The sequence below is a fragment of the Ambystoma mexicanum genome, chromosome 12, assembly GCF_040938575.1.
Source record: "Ambystoma mexicanum isolate Mex_15411 chromosome 12, UKY_AmexF1_1, whole genome shotgun sequence".
Classification (NCBI taxonomy): Eukaryota; Metazoa; Chordata; class Amphibia; order Caudata; family Ambystomatidae; genus Ambystoma; species Ambystoma mexicanum.
In genome coordinates, this window is record NC_090936.1 from 832460561 (window position 1) to 832482093 (window position 21533).

The 21533-nt window shown below is 42.9% G+C and overlaps 1 protein-coding gene across 3 annotated transcripts in view; it reads right to left on the reverse strand.

Annotated features, from left to right (window-relative positions):
• Positions 1–21533, reverse strand: part of MGAT4C (MGAT4 family member C) — a 1956087-nt gene that overhangs the window by 135051 nt on the left and 1799503 nt on the right. For all 3 annotated transcript variants that reach the window (XM_069629325.1, XM_069629326.1, XM_069629327.1), the window contains one exon: positions 2166–2318. In XM_069629325.1, the coding sequence (XP_069485426.1) occupies positions 2166–2294 (129 nt within the window). In that variant the 5' untranslated portion in view covers positions 2295–2318. The remainder of the gene's footprint in view (positions 1–2165; positions 2319–21533) is intronic.

Consider the following 21533-nt stretch of genomic DNA (forward strand, 5'->3'; position numbering starts at 1 on the left):
GAGGCAGGTATAAAGAGGAGAGTATTGTGATAACAGTATCCACTGCAACTGATATGTCATGAAGAACAAGTATCAAAGGACATTTATTGTGACAAGCTGAAAGTAAGGAATTAGAACCACGAAGGAGATAAGTTTCAAAGGGAGAAATAAGTGAATGTTGGCTAAGGTAGAAGGAATCCTATGCGTATACAACATGTTCAAGACGTTTAGAAAGAAAAGGAAGGAGAGCAATTGGACAGAAATTGCCAGTTATAGTGGGGTCGAATGAAGGTATGTTTAGAATCCTAAGAATAACTGCGTGCTTAAAGGAGAAATGGAAAGGAGAGAGAGAAAGATTAAGGAGAGTGGTAAGATAGGGAAGAAGCAGAAGGTAGAAGGAACAAGAAAGAGGGAATGGAATGAGGATAGGCAACTGGGTTAACACGTATACAATAGGATACAGTGTTACAAGTCAGAAAAAAGAGAGAAAGAGAAAAAAATGGGAGATGGAATGAGAATGGACTGTCTTGCAAAGGAGAAGGGGGAAAGAAGAGAACAGGGAAGACATTTTAGAATTAAGAAATTAATAAAATCATAAAGAAGTGAGAGGGGATGAGAGATTAATCAGGGCAAGGGGTAAATAGTACGATTAAGGAGTTGGAATGGACATAGTGGATGGGGGAGAGGGAAAAGTGTAAGATACAAAAATTGCATTTTTTAGGTGACAGCAAGGAGGGTCATAAGACTAATGGTAAGAAGATAAGACTAATGGTAAGAAGAAAGAAGAGCTAGATCAGCAGTGGAACGTGTCAATGTCTTTATGCACAACAGTGGGAATTCCGAAGAGTGGGAAGAGAAGGAGATAGCAATGGTAGAGGACATTTCTGGGAGGGGGAGTAAGGACAAAAGTGACAAGTGCATTGAGAGTAGAAAGAAAACAAGAGTGAAAAGTGTAGACAGCTTGGTCAATGGGTAGCCTAGAAAAAACATGAAGTAACAAAGAGAGGAACAGAGAGAAGAATGACATGACTAAAGTTTAAAAGAGCGTAGTTCACAATGAGAGCAAATGGCAGTAGATTGTTGAAGGGGTAGCTGGAGTGAAAAGCCATGAGTAGAAAGAGTGTTTAGAGTGGTCATAAGAATATACCGGAAAACTGTAGGCTGTGGCATGTGATCCTAAAACTCCTTAGAGGGGAAATCGCATATGGGTGTACTTGTATGGATTGGGTTCTTAGACTCTCAAATGCCATCTACTCTGAAAGAAATTACACATTGGAACATTTTGCTTTGAGATATCTCTGGCGGCTAGGTTTTTTGAAATACACGTTGAGGCCTAGACTTCCCTGGGGCTAAGTCTGTCCCCCATCATTATGTAGGAAAGCAGGAAACATTAATGTGACTGTTGACCAAGCCAACACCATGGTACCTCTAAGGAACCAGTCCTGCTACATACGGGGCCTTATTGAACTGTCACAAACAGGTGAATGGCTTGCTATGGTTTCGCGTACACTGCTTTGAGAACAAAGCATTTTTTAGTCATGTGATGCCGCTGGATAAATGTTGCTACAACAGCCAGAACGACTTTTAATGGACTGTGCTTTATTACATTTGTTTTCCATTTAGGCTACTATATATAGAAGCAGGGCTGAGCTCCGAAACATGTTGCATGTACAAGTTGTTATGATTCCCTTTTGAAACAAGATGTCCGGATAAATGATAAATGCATTTAGATGCAGAATCATTGTTGTTGATACTACGAAAACAAATCATTGGAAATGTGGGACTTACAATTGTTGGCCATTTATGAGCGTTTCCCAGTTCAGGCCTCGGGAGCCGATTATACCAACACTAGATAAGTGTTTTGGAAACCAGAGTTGTGCAAGGATCAGAAAGTTCTGAAAGGGATATCAACAATCCATGTGTATTTATTTATTGATGTACAAACTGTGGACCAGATGGATATGCAAATGGATATTTTTCCCCTGTGAAGGGTGCAGCAAGCTGAAACATGGTTTTAGACCAATGGATACACCCCATAGAAAAGGTTATTTGAACCATGTCCGTCCTCAGTAGAGGGGCCCCCGCAATTCTGTAAATGTAATAAATGTACTTATCCATCCGTAATATATCAGGGCATATGGGTATCCCCGTGTAGTCAGTTGACCTGTTAGAGGCAGAGGACTTACCACAACATATCCATCCTCAATATACAAGTTCATGAAGAGCAGACAAGTGATCAGTATTCCCAGCACTGGTACCATGGAACGTTTCCGAAAACATCTCATCTTCTCCAAATATTTCAAATAGTTCCTCATGTGAAAAAACACACCAAACCAGTCCTAGGGGAAAAACAAAGAAAGACAGCAGTAGTTAACTTGCTTTAATATTTGCTTGTTAAATCTACTATTTTTGGTACTAAAAATGTCAGACGAAAACAAATCTGTATAGATTTAGAAATAAACACAAAATACTTCCTACTTCAAACCCAGGGGCACTAAACAGCTTGAACGTACTAAGAGAACGAATTACCTAAAATACATGTGAGAATTGCAACAGCCAAAATATGTATTAGAGTGAAAAATAAAAATGAAAAAGTAACATCTATTCATTTGGGTGTGAAGGAACACACATGGGGAAACAAGCTGATAACACACTGACTCGCAGGCATGCGTGGCTTTGCAAATTATTTGCTGCGGTAAGCAATGTTCCCTGTTCTGGCTTATTGGTAAGAGAACATGAATGAATCTGAATGAAATGTAAATGACATTGACACATGTCCAGTGCATAAGAAGCGACAGTCCTTCAAGACACTGACATCTGTGAGGACAAAGTCAACAGGCGACATGATAAAACTGAAATGAAAAATATTCTGCATTGAAATAGGAAATGCGGGCAGTAATATCCAGCAAAAACGACTCACAAGTTGCCTTAGCACTTTTTCAGCTACGCTCCAGTTTGTGGATGACACACTCAAGGGAACTGATCACGGGGCGCCTATTTTCTTGTGTTGATCATTCTCTCAGCAGCCCTTGATATGGTGCCCCATGGGGCGATTCTTTTCATTCAATCTTCTTGTATGTAGTGAACTGTGCTGAAGTGGTTTCGACCTGTCACAAAGCTCACAAGCATCACACGTAGGCCAAATGTGACATATGTTACCTCACACCTCGTTATTAGGGTTTTTCTAATAAGGAAAACCTAAAGAAATTCTCTCAGGATCAAAATGGGCAGACATTTATGATCAGGAAAGTAGGTGAAAGGGTTTTCAGGAGGCTCAAGAAAAGTCCAAAGTGAAAAGTCTTTAGAGCTATTTAGAGGCAGAGCCTGATTCTTTGCGCCAAACTTAGCATAACCAAAATCAATTGTGGAAACAAGTGCACAGAGACAAAATAGAGCAAAACGAATTCCAGTATCCTTCAAGATCTTTCCATTGCAGTTTATTTCCGTCCATAAGCAAAGTCTCTTGTGTTCACGGCCTCCTTTGGGATGCGCTGGTGCAGCTAGAGGACACCTCTTGCTTCCGCCACTGTAGAATGATGGTTGTATTTTAGTAGTTTTTGTGTTTAAGGAAGACTTAGACCAACTTAAACCAAGGTCCGGAGCCATAGGAAGATAGGAGACCATGCTAATCTGTCTGTGAGAGTCTTTCTCCGTTTCCCCTCTCTGGGTCCCATTTATATGGCTCTCCAACTCAAGCTGCCTTTCCTCCTTGCCATCCCATCCTGCGTTCATAGATAGGGATCCCATTCCTGATGGCTCTCCCCCTTCTTTAAGCTCTTCTGACTCCTGCCACATCTCCTCACCATGCTGCCTCATGCTCATTCCTGCAGACATCTTGCTTACATACCTCGAAATGTGGGTAATGTGGTTGCTCGATTCTACTTCACCTCAGCTGTTCTTTCCACCTGGTCTTCTACAGCTCTCATCTTAACTTCCTTCTCAGCTTGTTTCAACTACTTCTTCCCAAATTCTTTAGATACCTCCAGTGCCTGCCTCTTCACCACCCTTTGCCTGGCCCCCTTGGCACCATATGCTTGGCCCACCTTACCACTACCTCCATGACTTCCTCACCACCACCCATGGGACTCCTCTTGTCCCTTCTTCCTTAGACTCTCTCACCTCCTCCTTCTTGACTCATCTCCCCACCACCTGCCTAACTCTTACCTACTCCTCCTAAAGCACCTTTAAACTCAGTAAAACCTTCCGTAATTGACCTCCTGGGTCCTTCTGTACCTGACGTCACTTCCACAGACCCTTGTGTCTCTCTTTCCCAAGTCTCCAGATCGTTCTCTTTCCCTGCCCCTTGGATCCCTCTTTTAATAGATTCTGGGATCACTCTCTCTACATCTCCCTAGGTCTCTATCTTTCTACACCAACCTGGATCTCTATCCAATGAATGGGCCTCGTGTTCTCATGTCCTCTGGGTCTATATCTCCCCAACCACTAGAGTGTGCCTTTTCCCTGTCTTTTGAGACGTTCTTTTCTAAGAAACTGTGTCTCTTACTCCCAACCTCTGAGGCCTTTCTTTCCTCAGTAAACTGGGTCTTTTTCTTACTAAACAACTAGGACTCCCTCTCCCCAACATCTGGGACCTCTCTTTCTACAGTAACCATGGCCTCTTTCTCCCCAACAACCTGCAGCTCTCACTATCCAACCCATTGAGTCCTTCTCTCCCCAAACTCTTGGTGTCTCCTCCAGACTCCTATCTCTTCCTAACCCCAGCGCCCTTGGTCCCCTTTCTGTCCTCTGCCTCCTGCTCCAGCTCCTCCACCTCGCCTCACCAGCCAACTCAAAATGAGATCCTTTTCCATTCTCCCACACGTTTCTCCCTCTCATGTGGGTATGTATACACCTTTAGTCCCACCCCTGGGAGGCCCCTATCCTTATTTGACTCTGGTGGGTGTTCTTTGTTATCAGGGATTGGCTCTTTTCTTGGCATGGGCGATTGCCCTGGTCCTGCCCCCTCTCTCCCTGAGGACTAAGCTCTTTTAAAGATAGTCCACTTTCATGGATTCTGACTCGGGACGTGTGTGGGAGCGGTCTGCTTTGCTCCGATCAGAGCTGTGCAAAGGTTTCCTGTTCCACAAGGACTGTCTCGTGTAGTGTGAGCTAGAATTTGTGTACAGGAGTGAAAGCGAGTGTCCCAAATATTAGCACTCTGTGAGCCTAAATACTCTCACCTTTGATGGGGCAATGCAGGCATCGGGCAAGGTCAGATCATTTGACCCCACGGAGAGAGATTTATTTGGGCTGAGAGGTGGGGTTGAGGTTGGAGCTAAAAAGACAGATTGGGCTGACAATATCAACAAAAGTCAAAAAACGGAATAAGGAGGAGCCAGAGTGAAAAGGCTACGGTGGTGTGTTTGGGGAAGCTGGAGGTCAAGCGTATCTTAATGGGAGGAAAAGGGGGGATGACGATACAAAGGATCCGATTAGTGATGCGAGAAGAAAATGCCAAGAACTTGAAAACAGGAAAGCAAGGAATGAAAGGAGAACCGAGAAAGAACGTGATCTACAAAGAAAGAAGGAGCATAGGAAAGGGGAAACAGAAGAAAGAAGGGTGGGGGGATGAGTACAAGATTGAGCAAATCATGTGTTAAATAAAGAGAACAAGCAGGGGTGAAAAGAGCAAACGAAAGCAGTGGATGCAACAAAGAAGAAAGGGAAGGCAAAGTGGAACAAACATAAAATGCAGAGAGAATGCGAACTGGGATATGTTGGAGTCTTGAGACTGAAACTGAGAGGAATGCAGATGCGAGTCTGAACATGAGTGTGATGGGGTCAGAGAGAATCTGGGAGAGATAAAGCTGACAGTAACATACAGAGGTCCAGATGAGAGATTCCTGCAGAGACAGAATGTCGGGTCATCTTCCAGGCCCTAATACATCATTGTGCACTGCACACAATCCCCTTTTCATATACATTAGAATGCACTGCGTTATTTTTCACGTATACAGTTATACATGTGTGTGGTGTGCACCACATGCTGAATTCGCCTTTGGCATACGAATCGCAGCATCCATTGGGCCTCATTACGACCCAGGCGTTGAACCATGGTGCTAAGAGCACCATGGTCCATGCCGGTAACTTTCCGACTCTGCCATGGCGGAATGGGGAATTACCACCCCAATCCGAGGTCGGCGGGGCGGTAATTCCCCATGCTGCTATGGCCCTTCCCCATTCCCATTTTTGGCCCATAGGGCTCAATGGGAATGGGGAAGGCGCTAATTACGGCACCGTAAATTACGGTGCCGTAATTAGCTCCTAGGTCCCTTTGCGGGTTGGTTTTTTAACGCCTGCTAAAAGCCTTAATAATCTGGCGTTAAGGGTTTAACGGCGCTGACACCTTTTGCGGCGCCGTTAACCCCTTAACGCCTGGGTTGCAATGAGGCCCATTGTGTCCCATCACCTTGTTCTAGCAGAGGGACGATGCGCATGATATACTGCACTGTCTGGTGAGTAGCTGAAGATCTGCCTGTAGAAAGATGGCCCTTGATTGAGTGAGGAACTTGTCTGCACATTTGAGTTTGCCCTCCTGAGGACCCCAGGTTTTTGGCCTTGTGGCTGTTCAGGCTCCACCTGCTGTCATGTTTGTGCCTGAGGCAAGAGCGTCTTGCACAGGACGTTGGGCAGTGGCAATGCTGTAGCAAAAAAAAAAAAACACACACACACACACACACACACACTCTCTCTCTCGCTCTCTCTCTCTCTCTCTCTCTCTCTCTCTCTCACTTAGACTGCACATCTGCACCAAACTGGCATGTTGGACCTGCATTTTAGGGACTGCACGATTGCTGGGCTATTTCGAGACGGCATAATACTCGTTCTTCTCTCAAAGGACTGACGTTTTACTTTCCCCAAAAAATATTTAAGGCCCACGTCATTCCCCTGTCTCTCTTCATCACAAGCAAGTTTTCTGCTTACACCTAACTTATCCATTACATGATTTCTTGGTATCCCTCCATGGTTTGGGCTTTTTCCCCCACGTTATTTCTCCCTCAAAAACAATTTGAAATGAACTATTTGTGCTCACGTTCTTGACATTTGCTGAAAGCTAACATGCGTCGTAATGCCTGTTACCCTTTTGCTAAAGAACACTCATTTTCGGTAATACACCACTTTTATTTTTGCTTTTTAGATTCTGTGGAATGTTTGCCTTGAGTGGCTTCGTTTCTTTTTTTAAGTGTTCGTATTTCATGGCAGTTTCATGTAAATGTACTGCCGTATTTCTAATGCACAACATATGCCAGGGCTGTTTCGTGTACTGTCTATTCTGCCTTTATAGTGCATAAAAAAACGCATGCATAAACAATAGCTCGATGACATTTTAGTTATGATTTCCTTAGAAATTGTTTAGCTTTGTGACAAAAAGTTCAATGTAATCCTCACTTCGATGTCATTTCTACTAAAACCACTAGGTGGCAGGAGAGGCACGTAAGCACGTTTGGTTTGACTCCTTTCATGGCACTGCTTGAAAAACATAATTGCATTTTAAAAAAAAAATCTTTTTTTGCACCAAGTACTGCGTCTGGTAGCATTTTGGGAAAATATGCTGCATTGGAACACGGACAGCGCGTGTTATGAGACACGTCAATGTGAGATACCATTCATTTTCTCCTTCCAAAGATGGTAAAGATACATAGCCTATATTACAAACAATCGAGACATTTCAAACGTATAATACTTTCTAATTACTTTCTTCTTTGAACGCGGCCCTGTAAATCAAATCGGATACAGTTTTGGGCGCATGTAATGAATAGTAGTCAATATTGACTTGTGAATTAAATAGGATTTAATCATTTAAATGAACTGGCATTGATCCCTCCAATATCAAAAAATCGCGAGTGAATGCGAGGTTTGCTTCCTATTATAGTTTGATGCAAAGGTTTTACTACATTGGTTTGATGCATGTGAGTGACTCACATGCATGCTTTCAGGAAAACCTTCAAATGAATCACCACCATAATAATAATTAATTGTTGGCAGGAAAGCATTGTGTGTGTTTTTCAATCCTATTTTGACAAGTTCAATAATGACTGCCAACCTGCCCTGCGTTAGCTTAAGAGAAACTGTTGGAAAATGCCATTGTTCTTCATTAACTCGAATCAAAATATATTCGCCTGGCAAACAAAGAGCATCATTTTTCAAAGATCTAGAGGCTCGTGACAAAGACATTACCAGGACTAGGTCTGGAGAGAAAATTCAATTCACAAAGCAGTGGGCAGTACTTACTCTTCTCCTCCTAGGAGTAAGTCAGGAGTGAGAAACACTTGCTCATTTCTTGGTGAATAGCTACCAAGGTTCCAGACTTCAAGAGATCTGAAAAACAAACGCTTCAATTAAAGATAGGGGGCTGGGAGGGGCCCGGAGAGGGGTGGTACTGGTGGGGGATGTGTGGCTGGGGCAGATGTGCTGGGAAGTAATACATTTATCTGCCCCAAGGACGCCCTCACATTGAAGTGCATATTTCGCAGGTGGCTGAATCTGTGATCTTGTGCACATGCGGGCAAAGGCATTTCGGTGTGACAGTACATGTGACAAGAATGACCAATCACATGCACATGCTGGAAGACTCTGTACATTCTTCCCGCCTCCACATGAGGGAAGGCTCCCAAATGCCTGAGTGCACTTCTGGAAGCCCCCTCCCTTTATGATTCCTCTCGTAGTCTCAGCATATTTTATTGCTGCAGCTGTTTCACTTATCTGCAAATTCACATACCCGTGCCTCACTGAACTGGCCATGCCCTGTCATGCAAAGTGGCACCTGTGAGAACCTATACTTCAAGATACACCTCCTAAATATGAAGTAGGAGATAATTAGCATGAACTAAAGCTGCAATTTTTAATATAAGTTCCCAAATGTCATGTTTTCAAAGAAATATAGCCAGCACATCACAAACTACAGTATCTGCCACTCCCACCCCCACACCATTTAGTATCATTTATAACATTCTCTTCCAGACACACAGGGTAAATATGTCAGAGGACCAATCAAGTTCCTTACACATTCCTGCTATTGTTGAACAGCACATGGGTGTCAGCTGTTGACATTACGTCGTCACCTTTCATGCAATACAAGAGGGAGCCCTCTGGGGACGTCACCCCCCGTGCCCACCCCCCCCCCCCCCAGTCATTGCTGGAAAAGGAGAAACCACACTCTGGGACTCCACTGGAGGGGAGAAAGGGGGTGGTGAGGAGAGGTGGTAGGGAGTCGGTGGGGGTGTTGAAGAGAGGGGAACAAGGGGGGCTGAGGTGGAGTCATTTGCAGCAAAGTGAGAAGCATGTAAACAGTGTGGAAAAAACCCACAGGATTAAAAGAACACCACGCTTTAGAGAGATGACCTAACAACATAGTTAACTAACAACATAGTTAAGAAAAGGAAAAGAAAAAGAAACAAAGCTTTATTTCCTTGCCCACCGCGAATGGAAGCCTAATAACAAGCGAAGTTACAAGAAACAAACCAATCTCCTCTGGGAAGAAAAAGTGAAAGAAAATTACCATCAACGTGTTGAAAAGCATGCAGCTTCATGCATTCCTCCCATTTCTAATCAGCCACCATTGACACTTCTTATAGTCACTTCAAATGATCCACTACCTGCCTTGTCTGCAGCCATCTATCCTTAAAAAACAAAAAAACAAAAAACAAAACTCAAGATGGAGCCGAATGCATCACCGCGCAGAAAGTGACACTGCGCCAGTGGCATTAGCTAATCACTGTACTGCACTGTGCAGTGGCTCGGGCATGGGCTTCTGCTTTCTCCGGATTTGGAGCCAGAAGATAGAGTTTAGTCAGATTTCGAAGTTGGGGAATTCCGGCACAATTCCAGCAGTGCCTGCAGCACATCACTAATATGTTTCAAAGGAACCCAGTCAGTGGCAGTGCTTAATGCGTGACCTCAGATGGGGCTGCCTGGGCTAACCCTACAAGTCATTTTAATATCTTGTTCTCTATTAATCATCCCCTGGTGGGTGAGTTAACCCCAAAATGCTTCTTTTTAAACCAGAGGCAGTTAGCCTTTGCCTTGAAATGCACTCATGAAAAAAAAGTACCCCAAACTTATGACGTTTGAGGGTCCTCGTGTAGCAAATTGACTTTTGCCCTGAAGGGGTACAAGGATGAGTAGAGGCTAAAGTGCCTACTCAACCCTCACACCTCTACAAACCATGAACCAAAACTAGCATAAAGGTAAACCAGCCACAGTTAAAAGATATACCTCCTGCGCCTCTTGTGGTAACGTGGGCTGAGGGAAGGCTATACTCTGAAGAGGGGTGTGAATGTTGTTCAGTAGCAAACCAAACAGCGAAGTAGAACAGTCCAAAATAAAACACTGCCTCATCAAGGTTCTATAAATATATATCTATATATACATATATATACTTTCATTAAACACACAATGTACAATAATAACTAACTAGAAAAACACTACACAAACCCCACCCCCGAGGTACGAACACAGAATAAGCAAACATAGGGGGTTGCAGCACCCTGAGTAATGAATCAGGGGTGTAAGGCAAGAAATAACCACAATGTTCTTTAAAAAATGACATATAAAATGGAATTAATGTGACCTAGCCAATCTCTACAGCCCAAAAATGTACCAAGAGGGCAGTTAGCAGTCAATAACAGCTTTCTCGGTTCTTGGTAGTCCAGCAGCACCGGACAAGACCTCTTGGTGCTGCGTGAGCAACTTGAGGAGAGTGTAAAAGGCAGTACTGAAGGGTCTTTGTGGTTTCAAATGTGTCAAACCATTCTTGAAACACAGATCTAAGCAGTTCAACAGTGAAAACATTAGGATCCTGGGTGTCTTGGCTCTCAGGGTGCTGTGAATCCCAACACAGGGGCTCAGGTAGCAGATGTGTCATTTTCTCATGCTCCTAGACACAGGGGGGCTGGCAAACATATGGAGGGGTCCTTCAACACAGTGAGGTCCTGGGTACTGCTGTAGATGGCAGAGAGGCAGGCCTTGCTGCAGCAGCAAGTCACTCCTCAGGTTGCTGTGAGACCTAGTGCAGGTACTAAGGGCTAACATGGGTTCTTGTTCTCTGGTTCCCAAATATGGGGCAGGCTGGCACACAACTGCAGGAGTCCTTCAACAGAGTCAGGTCCTGGGTACCACTGTGCTGGTGGAGAGGCATGTCTTGCTCCAGCAGCAGGTGGCTTTTCAGGCTGCTGTGATACCTACTCCAAGCACTCAGGGCAAAGATGGGTCCTTGTTCTTGAGCTCCCAAACACAGGGGAGGCTGGTACACACATGTAGGGGTCCTTTAACATGGTGAGGTCCTGGGTACCACTGTGGCTTGCAGAGAGGCAGGTCTTGTTCCAGCAGCAGGAAACCCAAATGGTCTCTGGGGAGGTTAAGGGACATGCATTCCTTGCCTCTGCCTTGGAAAACCTGCCTTCACCCCACAACTGAAGAAGGACTTTAGAAAGCCCAGAAGGGTCCAACAAAATATTCTTAAATGTTTGAAGTTCAGAGATGATTCAAAGAAGGAGTGGGAGACCCTTCTTTTAAAGGCAAAAGCTTAAAGGTATTTGGACTAAAGCCAGGCTGATTTAGCAATTTAATCCCTCTTAAAGCAAGTGCACTTTGCCTCCTGACATCACACCCAAAATGCGTTGTGCTACAGGATGTGGAGGGGACAGGAAGAAAGTATAGAGGCAGAGAGAAACAAGTACTCCCTCTGTCTAGACTAACCCTACTCCCTTCTCTGCTGAACAGAATTAAATAGCCTTTAGGTATGCAGCACCCTGTTGTGAGGCCTCTCCTTTTGTGAATCGGTGTGCCCTTTGATTCCTGTTCCCAGAACAGCTTCCTGTGAAGTGGCTGTCTCTGGGGAGGACATTACCTTCCCTCAGAGAGGAACAAAGAGAGACAATGCCCCACGATACCTTCCTGCCAGCATTGGCAACATCCAGCCTGTCTGGGGAGAACACACAATCCGCTCACAGCTGAGGGTTGACACGTGTGATATAAACTGCTGTAACTTCTAATATTGCTGAGACATACCATACTCAGGTATGGCATATATTTAAAGATTTCTCTGCCACCAGGAGAGTAGTCTCATAATTAGAGGGTTTTGGTACAGAGTTGCATGTCTTAAATTCAGCCCCTGCCTTCAGAGACTTGGCTGTTGCTGCAGCTGTCAAAAAGGCAGCTGTGACCTGTCAACCTGCTCTGTGCCACCAGTAGAGCAGGCACTGCAGATGAGGATACCGATGCAGCAGGCCACGTGCTTTTGACATGGAGTGTATGAAGGGTAAATTTGATCCGCAGATTTCCCTCACAGAGATGGAATTACCTGCATCATTTTTGTTAATTAATGCAAATCAAAAAAGCCACAACTTCTACACCCTTGGCAGATGGCAATTCTTCACACCTCTCATCGTTACTAAAGATTTTATTGCAGTGGTATTAGAGAGTTTGGTCTAAGTCAACTGGAAATAAAGGACAAGCCCTCGCTAAGTGATGTATGCCACACACATTAAATTTAAACTTAAAATGTTTGGTGCATCAACCAAATTGAAAACTCTTGGTCTTTATGCACTTGTTGTTTAAAAAATTTGCAGTTGTGTTTTCGGCCATAGCAACAGGTCAATTTGTGAGCCTTGCGTGGTCTAGTGTCCTATGCATCTAAGATTTCATCTTCACCCCCATTTGCTAAATACGGAATAACTGTTTTTTTTGGCAATATGCTTTGAAAGAGGTTGCTACTACTGCTGTTTCCCTTGCATGCTGCTCCCTAAATCCAACGTGGCTGTAATAGGAACTGCAGGTGAGAGGGGTCATGCACATTAAGTGACCACTGAACCTCACTGATGAGATGGTGCCTCACCAGCCTGCCCACACAAGCACAGACAACTCCAGGAGGAGAGGCAGTGCTTTCACACTGAGGCAGGGGCGCAATGCCTCGACTTTTTCTTCTGCACATGCACACTACAGAGGGTGTCACGCTTTGGATAAAAATGGCAATTTAGCATGACGGAGGGCAGTTCTGAAGCCATGCTGTGCAGTGCCCCAATGCTGCTAGGACTTGAAACACATAAAATGGAGCTCCTGCTATAGCAGATTGTTGTTTGATATTTGAATTTAATCTAAATCATGCTAAGAAGGTCTGGGTTTATGTCAGGGCTCTGCAACCTGCTGCTATCGAAATGTTTTTAAATATTAGCCTGATTTACAAAAGTGTTTTTTCGAAGAAAAACACTAAAACGCCTTGCAAATCAGATGCAATGACTCCCATGGTCCCTCTCTATACACCATACTGCGTGTTCTCTTGGGAGTTGTAGACCAAAGCATCCGGCAAGCCAAAGGTTCCAAAAGCCTGCTCTATGGGAATCAGCTTTGCAGGAAGACCATCTATTGAAGCAAATGCAGTTTGAAATTCTGCAAAACAGCAGTTTAGTGAACATTTCTTAACATTACCTGTAGAATGTACTAGACAAGCCACAGTGGGGCAATCTGTAGTGGTAGCTGTACTTTTACAATAACCTAATTGGATGATAGGGATAATGTTATTTTCATCAACACATTTCTGTAATTTGTTTCAGAACATTTTTATAGATACGTTTGATGTGCCATCTAAGAGGCCTTTGAGCTGGTAAGTCAAGGGAGAGGGAAAAAGCATCCCTTTTAAATAGGCGACTCAACCTATGACCTTTCCAAGTGTCGGGAATCATGCAGCATCGAAGCCACTGTAAATGTGGGTGAAGGAGGACATTTTAAGCACCAGGTTTCCCAACACGTATGGTCCAGGAGCTTTGCAGTTTTTACAGGCCTAAGTTACACAGCTGTTTTTTGTTTTTAGCCCAAACAATCAGAGAGAAACCTGCACTTATCTCCAACAATGCTTCAGAAGGTTGAGAAGTCTTGCCATCACTTTCTGAAATCTAAGAGGGGCCATTTTCATCAACAGTAATATTTTCAGGAGCAACAAAACAATCAATAGAAGCCACTGCTACCTACCTCCAAAAAGTTAACAAATCTATTTTTAGAGATTCCATCATTAGCTTCCAGTTCTTCTGTTAGAGAGCTGGTAGTCTACTTTGAGAAGAAAAATAATCAAATCGTGTTGCGTTGGCTTGTGCATGTTTCTCCCAATGATGGGGTTGGCTGAGTGAATAATGATTGGATATGCCTTACATGAAGTTTCATACCTTAGCCCGACTTTTTCTTTTTTGTCATTTTAGTAACAGGCTTGCTGTGATCCCTGCATTGAGGCCTATTACATAAGTAAAGGCTTCATTTCCCACTGGAATTCCAATGTAACCTACATTTATAATCTTTCACTGCTAAATCCTTTGGTTCCACCCGAACGTTATTCATCGTTTGCTCACATTCTATGACCGTTGCCAATACACGAAAGAAAGGCAGTAGACATTATAACTACGTTGTTGTTGTTTAACATAAAAAGTAATAGAATGAGGAGTGTTCATCATCTGGCTTCAGGAGAATTTGAAAAGCTGTACATTTCTGGAAATCCATTCTATAAATCAAATAGTAATTGATAAAGTATTTAGAATACACAGACTAATGTGTACAAATGGCAGCAATTGCAGACATAGCTCTTCTTTTTAATAGCACTAGTTGACATCATTCTAAAATGATAACCACCTAGTACGCGTAAACTTAGTTTGGCCTCTTTAAATGTTGTAGATTGATTATCCCCAGAAGATTATATTTCTTCTACTTCCTTCAGAAGTTGATCAGAAGCCATACAGTACTTGCCATTGTTGGTTGAAATACTGGCCAACACACAATGGGCCCTTTGTTGTCTCAGCAAGTGAGTGCTCAGTAATTTTGATTTCCCCATTGCCAATAGATTTAAAGAGAAACTAACGGCACGTCTCCACTTCATCCAGATTGTGCCCTTAGATGACAACCATGTTGCCCATGTGCAAGGTTTTGTCCAAGCTGAGTATGTTTATTTAAGAGAAAGTATTAATGTTACTCTACATATATCTACATGCTTCATTGCTATGGCGTGAGTAATCAAGTGGTTTGGACCTCCCCTCCTACGAATCAGGAGCCATCTTGGGAGCTTGGTTTGAATCTCATTTCCTCCGAAACCTTTTTGAATTGGCTCTGTTTTTATTTTATTTTATTGTTTTTGTTTACCCATTTTCAAAGGACCCGTAGTGCTGCCTTTCTCACTTTTTGGGAACTCTTCGTACCGTTGTTGCTGCCACTATCAAACCGGCTGCATCGTACCTGCAGAGCACATCACCTGTTTGGCTCGAACATCAGCTCGCCACTGCATATGATAAAGACCCATAACTTGGGCCCTCCTTTCTGCCATTGCACACTTTAGGGCCAAATGGCCTCTGACACTCTGCCTTCTCCTCCAACTCCTTTTAAAGAGGAGCTCTTTTATCCTTTCTCAAAATGCCACAGCACGGCCCTTACAATGTTCCCCATCATCTATACATTTTCTTAAACACTTTTTAATCTTAATAAACAATTAAAGAGTTCATCCAGACCTTAAGGTCTAAAGAACAAACTGAGAAAAAGAACATTACAGACTGACTACCCCTCTTTAGAAGTCCTGTGTGGACACAGATTTAGGTACAGAGAAACTGCCTACGTGTTTAGCAAAATTGTTACCTCACTGGGAACAATGATTTCAACTGAATGCAATTATGCAAAAATATAAATCTCTTTAATGATAATTCATAAAAACATCTTAAAACACATTATAAGCTTCAACTCAAAACAATCATACTTTTCATTTCATTTAGGTAAAAAGGAAAACTAAATGTCCTTTTCCTATGTCATGCATATCAAAAATAAATGCTATGCTTAAAGAAAATTGAAGTTGTAGCAACCCTTTCTTGTAAAGATTTTTTGTAAAGATTATGAGTGAAATGAAAGGTATGATTGTTTTGAGTTGAAGCTTATAATGTGTTTTAAGCATCTCGTTATGATCAGAGCCGTAGATTCATAAGGGTGTCCCCCATGAAACACTCACCTACTGCGTCCACGTATTTCAGCGGTAGATCGAGCAGCTCGTCGTCAAGACGCGCTGCTCGATTGTTGCTTATTTACATGGTAGTCAAGGCAGCAGCGCGCATGCGCGTATCGCCACCCAACCACCATCTTGGTATGGGACTGGGCGTCTGCAGCAAATAGCTAGGAGTACGTCCGTCCGTGGCTCATCCGTTCTTCACTAGGACCAGTACATGGATCGAGGACCCGAAGGCCCCGTGTACTGTCTAAAAGCGGTATGACTCTGAAGTCAATCTGATAGGTGTGTGCATGCGCATTACCAGTAGCACTGCGGCGAAACCGAATGCGCGTCTGCTTATGTGGATTAGGAAGTAAGTATAAATTAAGGAATCATGCCTGGGCATACTGATTCTATACAGCCATAACGTGATATACAGTCAAAATGGAGAGAATACTGTTATATGTGGATAAAGATGATTATGATGCATTCAGGGGATAGCTGTCTGCATACATTGTATACATTGTTGCTAGATTTAAAATCTTGTTTACTCTGGGAAGGCGGATTGCAATTTACTAACGTACTAAAGCGACCCTCTTTGGCCTGAACATCTCCTGTTGGGAGTTGAATGGGGCTGACAAGGTTCCAACAAAATAACAGGGACTACGTCCCACAAGGAGTGCAGCATAGAGCTACCAGCTGGCAACATCTGGTGTGTCTCTGGTGCTTATCCAAAAGCAGATATCCCAATTATTTTGAGCCTCTAAAGGTCCTGAAAACAGTCCTTATTGTTAAAACAAATTTCATAAAACATTTTTCCATTACAATACAAATATTATTGACATATTGAGTTGGAAAGGACATTACTAATAGGAAAGGACATTACTAATTAGAGAAAAATGCAAGAAACACAAAAATGTGATGACAAACAATTGTTGAGTCAAATTACAACAATGAACCAGAAAGCCTGGTTACAGAAGTGCAATGTTCAAATCTTGAAATAAACACAAAAGGTCAAACAACATTGAGAGAATAGATAAATGATAAGCAATTAATGCAATTAGTCAAACCAAAAAAAGACAAAGAAAGAGGATACTGCGGCCTTTATTAGTATTCCAAGTTCCGCAGTCCCATAAATGCAGGTCTGCCAACGTGTTTGTGTTATGAGGAGATCCAAAAAACAAAAATGGACTCAAACAGGACTTAGTTCAAATAGGACTTTCCTATCCAATGCGGAATTTAAATTACAAGGGGTCCAAGTGAACTTTTAAAAGGTTTTGGTTTTAGTTGAAATAACATCCATGCCACGTTTCGGCGAGAGTGCCCCCTGCTGGGCAAAATATTTGGATCGAAGCCTTCCTAAGGGCGAAAACAAGGAAAGAAAGAACTTTACCCCTGGTCATTGGCAAGGGCTAATCGAGTGCTCACTCGGATAGGGTTGTAGTCCCCCACTGGTTCAGAAGACACACCACGGGTCTGAAGGTAGACAGGTTCAAATCCCACAGCAAATGTAGGGATTCTTGTTTTAAAGAGTGTTGATTTCTGGAATCATGATTGTGGGGGTCCTCGAAGGTATAGAGAGCGAGATGTACAGTTTGCAGCAGCTGAGCTGGCTGCGATAGAAATCTCGTCTAATATATGCCTCACTGGGCAGAACCCGTGTTAGCTTCCAAGTAGCCTGACTTGGTTTGATAAGGTTTGAATTTTCATGAAATCCTGTGCGCGGCGTCCTCGCTGCACATAAGGTCCCTGTGGCAGTGCAGAGCCATCCCTTTGGGGTGCCACACCTTCTCGAGCTTCAACCCTAACTGCTCTTGGTTTCATGCCAGAGCTTACTCTCTGATTCAGACTTGTGTGTGTTTGTAGTCTTAGGCTCCTTGGCAACATAATACTCAATTTCTTGCTGTAGCTTCAGCTGGCGCCCCACACTCCTTGCAATGAGCATTCCCGCTGAGCTCTTTTTTCAGTCAGCTTCAGAGTTTGCCTCTCTTCGGCCTCTGGATGCTCCAGGTACACTGCGCTAAGCAGCTTCGGTTCCCCTTCTAACTCAGCATTTTGTTGCAGCCATCTTGTTTTGGATTCATATATGTAAGTGCGTTTTCAGAAATCAGCATAGTTTCTGACATTGAAGACTGGAGACCTGTTTGAATCTTGGCTATGTGGCTACTCCAAAGGTTGTGTGATTGCAGGCAAATCACTTCATCTGCATGTGCCTCAAACTCAGTGCCAGATTAAAACCTGTGGAGGCCCCTAGGCAGTCTAAAAATCGGGAGACCCGCAAATGATAAGAATGCTCTTGCGGCACAGGCCATTGTGCAGCGCAGCAGTGCATCAAGGCCTCTGCCTTCCAAGGGGCCCCTAAAAGGAGGCGGGCCGATAGGCCGGGCCCTACTTGGCCTAATGGATGATCCAGCACTGCTCAAACTGTACATATGCGCATTGTTAATACATAAACAACATTACACAGTATTAATGGTCTAATGACATATACCTGCCGTTCCAATCACATCTGGGTTTCTAGTCTAAGCCAGACTACACACACCATACTGTTCTATGTACAGCACAGGGTTGTATACTAATTGACATTTTCACAATTGACCTCTGGAGAATTGACCTGATTTAGAAGGTCAATTAGGACATATATGCGGGGGGGAACCCCCAGCAGCCTCCCCCCAATCCAAAACCCCCTGAAACCACCCACCCAATCCCCTTATATTTTTTATAATACAAAACCAACCCAATACATATATACAATAACTAAAATAATATAAAGGTCAATTGTGCAGAAGGTCAATTGTAAAAGGTCAATTTGGGTAATACCAAGCACAGTACCTCATCTTCGAGATGCTCCTTTTGCACCAGACATTTGATATGATGTACTCTGTTGTTCCTTGGATCTAAGTCTATGTTAGACAAATGCCATAAACAATATAAAGGATGGCACACATATCACAAATTCATGATTGAAGGATTGTACCATTAGAACTGTCTCCTCCTCTACCAAAACATTGTATTTCTATGTTTGCAATTGCTATTCAATTTAAGTTGTATGTGTGCGGCAGGTGTGGGTGCAGCAACATAAACAGGCATTGACATAGCCAACGGTTCCTACTTGTGTTAAGACACAGGGAAGGCACGGGATAGGCATTTTCCAGGCACTGCCATAATGGTGCTACCTGACTATAAGGTAGCAGCAAAAGATGGACAATGGTGAGAACTTAGGCATACAGTGGCAGCACCTGATAAATGGCTATCAAATACTTATAGAGAAGCCAAAACTGACAAGAAACAGATGTAATCCTACTTTTAAATTAAGTGGCTGAAGAAACACTTGCTTCAGATATTTTTATTACACCAGCAGAATATTTACAGCTGCAATCAAGCCATTAGCTCTCAAACAAACACTAGCAGGCCCTATACAGGACAACGATTGATGTTACTACTTAACAGGACTAGCACAAATAGATCTCGGGACAGTGTATTTTGGGCGGGGCAGATAGGGGTTGGGAATTGTCAGAGGGATTGGAATGGCCATGGACAAACAATTGGTGGATAAATTACCAAACACCCACAAGATATGTGTTCCTCCTCACATCCCATCCCTCTCTTATCTGCAATTATTTTTGCTTATAGGTAGTGCTGAAATGCCACCCTATCGCAACTACTAAAAAGGACAATAACTGGCGTTATTCAATGCTAACAATGTCAGAAATCCTCTACAGAGAACGGAAAAATGTATTTTGTTAGCTCTATTTTATGATGAGATGTTTTTACTGCACCAGTCACCATTGTAGTTTTCTAACAGCACTAAGGCCTGTCCAGAAAGTAGCATATTGTACGCCTGCTAAGCATATCCAGACCATGGTCTGCCAGAGAACAGACAAAGGGCAGCATAGGATGTGAAAAAAGTAAAAAAAGATGATTTGGTTACCACACAACAACGGTTTGTATATGTAAGAGAGGGAATGAGGGGCATTGTGATGGAGTTTGCAATAGTTGCATGACTGTAGGTTCAGTCTACAATGATCAAAGCATAGAACTGATCAGAAATGGGCAAATGCTTAATGCTCACGAGAGCAAGTGTATAACGCTATGGGAAGTTTCTCTTACCAGGAACTAGTGAAATGATTTAGTTAATGGTAGGGTAATTGTCCTGAAATGTACTCAGCATACCCTTAAAGTATGGACGCATGTTTGTCCTTTTGTTTTTACCATAATCTTAAATACCCCAGAGATAGAGAAATATGGCTTTTGTTAGCCATCTATTAGATATGATAGCACATACGAACAGCCGAGCAGCATTGCACACATCTGGAGAGAGGGTGCTCTGTACAACTTGGGAACAACATGTAAACTTGCCTTACAAGAAGGATTGAAGATAGAAGTCCACACTTAAGCAGATGAGAGAATACGAGCTAACATCTGTGTTCCTTGCAACAAGAATAGTGGATTCCAAATGCCGAGTTCTGTATGATGATAGACCTATGCTCACAACAACAACAAATGGTTTTTGAAATTGTGTATATTCATGATACCAGAGATGACTTCTAGGAATATGCAACCGACAAAGGCATTCGATGGAATACAAATGCCAATGTTGCCAATTAATTGTTGGCTTTTAAAGTTGCATTGTAGTACATATGGTATGCAACTAACCAAAGTGGCTTACAACAGAGTGTGAGGCACAGGACAGTGCACAGTGGCTGCTATTTCTGTTTGGCACTGTGAGGTCGCTGGACACAATATAGGGTTGATTTGAGTGGTGAGTCGATATGGGACTTGACCCATTGGGTCTGTATTTTACCCTTAGCCAATTGTCTCATGATGAAGTTCCCTGCACTTGTTAGTAGAGATTAAGAGGATCAAAACATGTTGGGTTTCTGGTGGATTTGATCAGTGATTCATAGTAGGTTGACTATGTTGCAGGTGTAGAGATGAGGGTGATAGGGATTTACACTACACTGCTTTTTATATGTTCTATATTGTTGATTATTGTAGGCTTTAAAGAGAATTGTGCAATGTTGTATGCACCCGAGATCCATCTTCACAAATCCAAAAGAAATTAAATGAGTTATTTCTAAAAATGTTATGACTGTAAATGAGAATTAAAGCTTTTTATACTTTTGGGAATGAAGCGCCAAAATGAGGATTGTTTAGGTGGGTGGAATTTTGTGGTTATAAGTTATACTTTCTTGGCCACATACTGCCTGATGGGCGCAATAGGAGGGAATATTGTAATATTCAGATAATATATTGCACTATATTATCTCAAAGTCCAGTGACTGGTCTGTTCATGGTAACTGTACAGATGGCTATGTGTGTTACATGACTGTCCCTGCAAAAGACTGTGACACATGTATTGCTTGCAGAATACTTTATGCCACAGTGAGGCCACTTCACAGCACAGAGGGTGAGGAGCAGGGAGGGAGTGCTTGAGGCTGCAAGCTCTCAAAACTCTCAGTAGTATCAACAACAAGCAGACATGATGAGATATGATTCAAGTAGAGTTCATGACAGCTGGGCCTGATATTGGATGACAGACAACTTATAACCCTTTTTAAACAACAACAGTATGGCTTCTCCTTTTTGGTTTCTTAAATCCCAAGTCAGA